Source organism: Penaeus japonicus, unplaced genomic scaffold (assembly GCF_977035675.1).
Source record: "Penaeus japonicus unplaced genomic scaffold, GWHDUDI00000001_assembly GWHDUDI00000017, whole genome shotgun sequence".
NCBI lineage: Eukaryota > Metazoa > Arthropoda > Malacostraca > Decapoda > Penaeidae > Penaeus > Penaeus japonicus.
In genome coordinates, this window is record NW_028234419.1 from 14617146 (window position 1) to 14624645 (window position 7500).

Here is a 7500-nt window from a genome sequence, read left to right on the forward strand (position 1 = left end):
ATACAGATTTAGTTACTTTTTTTTGCCTTTCTTTCTTTCTTTCTTTCTTTTATCTTTATTTATTTGTTTAACGAGAGAGCCTGAAGTAGTGTTCTACTGAAGAAGTACTGAAGAGCAGTGCCAAAGGTGTGGGCTGGGGGAAGTGGTGGTGCCAAGAGTGCCTTTAAGTGCCATTGTCAGGTGCCAAATAAGTGCAAAAGTCGAATTGGTGCCCTGGGGTGTGGCGGAGAGGGGAAGGGGGGGGGGAGCGGGATGGGAGATTAGGAGACAAGGAACGGCGGATGATAATGAAGATGAAGATGATGATGATGATGATGATGATGATGAAGATGAAGATGAAGATGAAGATGAAGATGATGATGATGATTGATGATGATGAGTGATGATGAAGATGATAATGATGACGACGATGAGGACTTTTGGAGATGGAGATGGAGAGGGAGGAGGAGGAGGAGAAGAAGGTGACGGTGGTGGAGGAAGAGGAAGGGTATGAGAGGATAACGGTGGTCTATGGTGAAGGCACGGAACACACGAAAAGAAACTATTTATTACTACTATTTATTTGGGCAAGAGGAAATACTTTAAATTATTTTCATTTAGATTCTATTTTTCTTTTCTCTGAAGAAATCAATACTAACAACATCGTAATAAAAAAATAAAAAAATGAAAACCGTTTTCTTGTTCCGTTAGGAATAAGAAAACAATAATAACCGCCATCGAAGCTTCATGTCCCTCCCCCTCCCTCCCTCCACCCACTCCCTCCCCCCCCTCCCCCGCGCCTATATAGAAACACAGCCGCTGAATAATGATGAAAAAAAAGACAAACAAAAAGACCAATTTCACAATTCTTTTTTTCGTCACTAATCGAATCTTCTTTAACTGAGACGATCCAGAACATTAAAAAAGAAGAAGAAGAAAAAAAAAAAAGAACACATGGAAAAGGGCGGCTTTGGCGGAACTCCTTCACAAAGTTCGGATTACACAGGAATTCGTCTACACACACTTCAGGTAGACTTTAATCACGGAACTTCAAAGGATCTCAAGTTTGACGTTTGAAGTTGGTGAATCTGAAGTGAAGGGAGAGAAGGGGGAGGGGTGGAGGGGGGAGGGGGATGTGTGGAGGGGGAAGGGGGATGTGTGGAGGGGGGAGGGGAGGGGGATGTGTGGAGGGGGAAGGGGGATGTGTGGAGGGGGAGGGGTGGGGGAGGGGGTGTAGGGGGAGAGTGTGTGGAGAGGGGAGGAGGGCGTAGGGGAGATAGCTTGAAGGGGAGAGTGGGTGGGAGTAGTGTATTGTACGTCGTGGGAGTTTATTACACAACGGACGCAAGAATAAGGAAGAGGGGGAGGCTTCTGAGTGTGTGTGTGTGTGTGTCGGGGGGGTGGGGAGGATGGGATGGGGGGGGGGGGGAAGGGAATATAAGCACGCCCAGAGGTATTTCTCTCGAGGTATTTCCAGATCTTGTAGTGAAGTGAACGGACGGCTGTGGCCTCTATCGGACACGCCACCGGGGCCATGAATAAACAAGCCATCATTTATTCTCGGGTCATCAATCGTCTTAAACACATTTATTTTTCATTTCTTATTATTTTTTTTAACAAAGCAAACTCTTAATCTATTGGGTTCTACACTACTTTTGCTGGTGTTAAAATCAAAGAGAAGGAGAAGACTACACTAAATGCCAGAAGAATACGCATGCACATGTTAACTTTGAAACATCTACAGTTTTTAGCATTAATGAAGCGTACAGGAATAAAATATTAACACTATAAACATACTGAAACTCAATAGTTAATACCAATATCATGAAGAAATCAAAGAAGTAAAGACACCATGCAAACATCCTTATAAACGAAACATGTACAAAATAACACTAGTCATTAATTCTCTTTCTTTCTTTCTTTCTTCCTCTCCCTTGTGGATCCGCTAATTCAAATCCCCTTTTTTTTCTCTCTCTCTCTTCTATTCTTTCTCATCTTTCTTCTACGACTATCCAAAGACCCGCACAAAATACCACTACGGTACCATGACACAGCGGAACCACACGGGATTCTAAGGGCGACACTCCCGTTGCGACGAGTGAGAACTTTGGACCATCTTGACCCGTGATCAATGGAACCTTGCCCTTACCCGAATCCCCGGGTCAACGGCGCAAGAAATCGATAAACTTTTCGGGTCTCTTGACTTTGTGCGGTGAAAACATTAATGGCCACTTGTCATGTGAAAGGCTACCTACGCGCGGCGGAGAGGGAGAGGGGAAGGGGGGAGAGGGGAAGGGGGTAGAGGGGAAGGGGGAGAGGGGAAGGGGGGAGAGGGGAAGGGGGAAGTGGTTAAGGGGAGGGGAAGAGAGGAATTGAGAGGAGAGAGAGGGAAAAAGAGGGCGGGAGAGAGAGAGAGAGAGAGAGAGAGAGAGAGAGAGAGAGAGAGAGAGAGAGAGAGAGAGAGAGAGAGAGAGAGAGAGAGAGAGAGAGAGAGAGAGAGAGAGAGAGAGAGAGGGGGGGGGGGAGGGGAGGAGAGGAGGGAGGGAGAAAGAGAGAGAGAGAGTGAGAGAGAGAGAGAGAGAGAAAGAGAGAAAGAGAGAAAGAGAGAGGAAAAGAGAAAGAGAAAGAGAGAGGAAAAGAGAAAGAGAGAAAAGCGAAAAAAACGAGAGAAAAAACGAGAGAGAAAGCGAGAGGAAGCGAGAGAGAAAGAAGGAAGAAACAGACAAGGAAAGAGACAAAGAGAGAAGGTCGGGCAGCGCGAGTGTGCATCGGATGGAGATGGAGCGAGGGGGTCGGTTGGACACTGCCGGGTCATTAATCCCGGACGAAAGAAGAATTATCTGACTATAGCGAAGTAAGAAAAGAAAAAAGGAAAAGAAAAAGAGGCAAGAAAGAAGAAAACTATAAAACAGAAAAGAAAAAGAACCTTAACCTTTTCTGCAAGACACGTGGGGAGAGGGAAGGGGAAGGGGAGGGGGAGGGGTAGGGGGTAGAGGTAAAGAGTAGTGGATTGGGGATTGAAAAAGGGGGAAAGGGGATAGGAGAGAAGGGATGAGGGGAGCAAAAGAGGGAGGGGGAGAAGGCAGTAGGAAGGGCGGGATGAAGAGGTGAGAGCATCAGGGGGAGGGCTTAAGAGAGCCAAGATAAGGGGTGGAGGGAGGGGGGGGGGCAGCAGAGAAGAATGATGCTCGTAACATCTATAATGAGGACGCGGCCGAGAAGAAGCTGTCCCCCTCCGCCGCTGAGGGCGAGGATGAACTTCACGAATGAGTAATGTCGGTCATCGCGTCCATCTACCTTGCCTGACCTTTTCTTTCTCTCTGCCCTCGACGCCCCCCCCCCCTTCCCTTCCCTTCCTGCCCTGGATACCTTATCCCCTCATCCCCCATCCCCCCTTCCCCTCGTCCATCTCCTCGCGCCCGTGGCCTCGATTCAGTGGCTCAAAGGTCACGCGGATTAGCATTTTTTCTTATGCCTTTCTCCAGTATGCCATGGGGATACTTTTAAACAAATGGAAAAAAAAAACTAATGGCCACAGACTGGGAATTATAGCAATGTTATAATGGCATTGTTGCGGGAGTTCATTTTCGAGCCATTTTGCCTCAAAATATTTATTGAAACAAAACAAATCCCATCAACCGACGACTCGAGGAAAGAGAAGGAGGGAGGGAGGGAGGGAGGGAGGGAGGGAGGGAGGGAGGGAGGGAGGGAGGGAGGGGAGGGGTGGGAGGGAGGGAGGGAGGGAGGGAGGGAGGGAGGAAGAGAGAGAGAGAGAGAATACAAACACATATCCCAAACCTCTCTCTCTATCAACCCTCCATCCTCCCTCTCCCACCCTCCACTCTCCCTCTCCCTCTCCCTCTCCCTTCCTACCCCTATCCCTCCCTCCGTCCACCCTCCACCCTCCCTCTCCCTCCTTCCACCCTCCCTCTCCCTTCCTACCCCTAACCCTCCCTCCGTCCACCCATCCACCCTCCCTTCCAGCGCCTCTTACCTTCAGATTGACGATGTCCCTCTTCTCTCCGTAGGGTCCCGTGAAGATATCGTGCGTGATCGTGCCTGCCTTCTGCCTGCGCGCCCGCCACACGATCAGCAGGATGGCCGACACCAGCAGGATGATCACCGCTATGAGGACGCCGATGACCAGCGCCACGTACTCCTGCCCCCGCGGCTCCTCCGAGACGTCCGTCACCACTGCAGGAGGGGCGAAGGAGGAGGTGAAGGATGGGACGCATGGTCAGAGCGGGGGAGGTGGTAAATCAAGGGGTGGATATAAGACAGGTGGATAGAGGAATTGATCCGCAGGAATAAACAAGCGAGTGATAGATCGAATGAAAATAATTAGAATGAACAAGTGTTTGGTAGATCAAACAAATCAATAAATATGTAGATGGTGAATAAATAATACATGTAAGACCACAATAAATAAACAAATGATGACACAAACAAGTGAGAAACCGAATATAACAAATGTTTAAATCAATGAGAATATCAAATATCAAAAATCCTTTAATAAAAAGTTTATTTTGCTGTTAATTATCTTTTTGATATTAATAAAAAAAAAGCTTAGCTAAGAAAACTAAATGAATTAAGCAAAATGAAAAAAAAAAAAAATACATGGTAAGCCAGTTACGGAAGATTGCAAGATTGACCTACCTACTGTATCTATTCATCTGTCTATCTATCTATCTAAAGCTATAGGGAGATAAAAAGAAAAGTATGCATGACTTAAATATTAGTTTATCTATCTGTACGTCTATATAACTATCTACCTTCTCTATCTATCAATCTATCTATCTACATAAATATATCTATCTATCGACATTCGAATGAATCTACAGATCATTTAATTGATTTATTCCTTTATTTATTTTTAGCAAAACAAAACAAAAAATAAATCAGAAAAGAGAAAAAGGCAAAAAAAGCAAGAAAGGAAATAGAAAATAAAGAAAGCAAGAAAAGAAAAAACAAAACAAAGGAAGAAGAAGAAAAAAAACAAGAAGATGCAGAATACGTAAACAAAATAAAAAAGGAAGGATAAAAAACGAGAAAAAAGGAAAAAAAATATATATGAAAGGAAGAAAAATAAGTAAGAGAAAGCAGGAAGAAAAAAAAGCATGAAAAAGTAGAAGAAACAAGAAAACAAACAAACAAACAAAACAACACCAAATTAAACCAATTACAAAAAAATAAACAAGGTCCCAAATGAGTGAACTAACCGAGGTTCCGGTGGTTCTTGTCGCCGAGGGCCGCCCCGTCGTGCATGTAGCCTGAGGAGGAGTCGTGGTGGGGGGCGCCGCCAGCCTCGGGGGGGAGCTCCTCCGTCTCCGTCAGTTCGCTGAAGTTCCCTCGGGCTGGGCCTGGTGGGGGGAGGGGGGGTATAGAAGGAAGGAGGAGGGCGGGATGGAAGAGACAGAGGAGGAGGGGAGGAAGAGACGGAGGAAGGAAGAGCGGAGATCAAAAAGAAAGAACGGGAGGAGGAGTAAAAGAAAGAGAGAGACAGAGGAGAGGAAGAACGAAAAAAAGAGATGGGGGAGGAGAAGTAAGAGGAAGAAAGAGGAGGAAAGGATACAGGAGAAGAAAAGAGGAAGAGAATGAAGCACGGAAAGAAAAGAGGAAAATTAGATTTTAAGTCAAGCTTTATGTGAAGCTTTTTAAGGTACCTTGATACTTAATTAAAGAGAATCACACAATACATCAGGTCAAAATATAAATCAACGGATATACATCGAAACAAATGCACAAACACAACAAAGGTAAAATCCATCAAAAACAAAAATACAACATCCTATCTACTACCCCCCCCACCCCACCCACCCAAAAAAAGCCAGTACAGTCACGTCCGCTGCACAAAGCCTTATAAAAAAAAACATAAGATTCATCATTTCCTTAGATAGGATCGCACGGGCTTCCATTACCACCGGAAGTTTCATTAGTTCCTGGCACTCATCATATCCTGACACTATCCTGCTTGGCACTGTTCTATCACTGTTTTCTTTTCACTTCTTTTTAGTCAGTTGCAAATATGCCTTTCTTCATCCTTCTGATATGCTCCGTTAGGATGGAACTACCGTCGCATTCTCTGTCTCTTATTCCTTCTTCTTTGTCTTATCATACGTATATCCTTTTCTTGATTAATTTGATTCTCTTTTTGTCACTCTTCGGATTTTCCCTTCCCCTTCTCTCCTTCCTCTTTCTCTTCCTACTCCTACTCGTCTTCTTTCTCTTCCTCTTCTTCTTTCCTCTCGTTCTCCCTGCCTCCCTTCTCCTTCTCGCCTCCTCCCTCCCCCCCCCTCTTAACTTTCCAGTCGGCGATACAACCAATCTCCTTCCCTTTTTTTAAAACATTGATAGCTCCTTTCTCTCCCTTTAGACACAGCTCAATTACCGCCAGGCTTTTTAAACTTTGGCCCTGTTGACTTATTAACACGCCCTGGCACTAGGCACTCGGTGGCATTATGACCTTAAGAACTCTAAGGTCGAGGACGCCCGGTTTCGCATGCCTGTTTCGTTCCTCGTGTTTGAAGCGGATGTGTACTTCCGGAACGCCACCTCTGTCTCTCTTTCTCTCCCGCTCTCCGTTCCATCCCCCCCCCTTCTCTCTCTCTCTCTCGCTCTCCGTTCCTCTCTACCTTTCTCTCTCTCTCCCTCTCTCTCCCTCTGTCTGTCTGTCTGTCTGTCTGTCTGTCTGTCTATCTGTCTGTCTATCTGTCTGTATCTGTCTATCTGTCTGTCTATCTGTCTGTCTATCTGTCTGTCTATCTGTCTCTCTCTCCCTCTCTCCCTCCCTCCCTCCCTCCCTCCCTCCCTCTCCCTCCCTCCCTCCCTCTCTCTCTTCCTTCCTCCCTCTCCCTCTCTTCTGTGTTTATGTCTCTATGTTTCGCGAGAGAGAGAGAGAGAGAGAGAAAAGATTGAAAGAAGGAGAAAGATAGAGGCAAAAAAAATATAACAGAGTACCGAAGGGTTCGAGGAAACGAGGGAGGGGGAGAACTAAAGGGGGGGAGGGGCACCCTAAGGGCCAGAAGGGTGGCACCGGCTTGTGCTGATGTGTGGCGGTGATGCCTGGAGACTGCACCAGCCAGCCTTTATTGCCCACTCGCATAACCATAATGTGGTACCCCCTACACCCTCGGCCACGGTAAATCCAGCCTTATCTTTACCTGACGTAGGGATCACATTTTAACATTCGTCCGGATGAATCTTGTAGCGCCGTGTTGCTGAATAAATTCAAGCGGGGGGGAGGGGGAGGGGGGGAAGGGTTAGTGGGAGGTGTGGGCGGGTAGTGTGGGCGGAGATTTATTCGGGCGTGTTGTGGGCTTGGAGAACCGAGGCTGGCGATGGTTCATTTGGGGGGGGGGGGTGAATGTGTACTTGGAGGTAGAGTCATTAAATAGATATATATTTTCGTCTGAAGTTTCTCCTTAGAAATAAGCACAGATAGTTTCTTTAAGAAGGGACTGGTTTAAGCTGGTATAAACTTTCGATACGAATAGTAAAAAAATAAATAAATAAATAAAAACA

At 46.1% G+C, this 7500-nt stretch overlaps 1 protein-coding gene across 8 annotated transcripts in view; it reads right to left on the reverse strand.

Annotated features, from left to right (window-relative positions):
• LOC122256207 (discoidin domain-containing receptor 2) overlaps positions 1 to 7500 on the reverse strand; it is a 109062-nt gene that overhangs the window by 25303 nt on the left and 76259 nt on the right. For all 8 annotated transcript variants that reach the window (XM_086546006.1, XM_086546005.1, XM_086546004.1 and 5 more), the window contains exons 6-7: positions 5199 to 5339; positions 3974 to 4173 (exon numbers count right to left, since the gene is read on the reverse strand). In XM_086546006.1, the coding sequence (XP_086402132.1) occupies positions 3974 to 4173; positions 5199 to 5339 (341 nt within the window). The remainder of the gene's footprint in view (positions 1 to 3973; positions 4174 to 5198; positions 5340 to 7500) is intronic.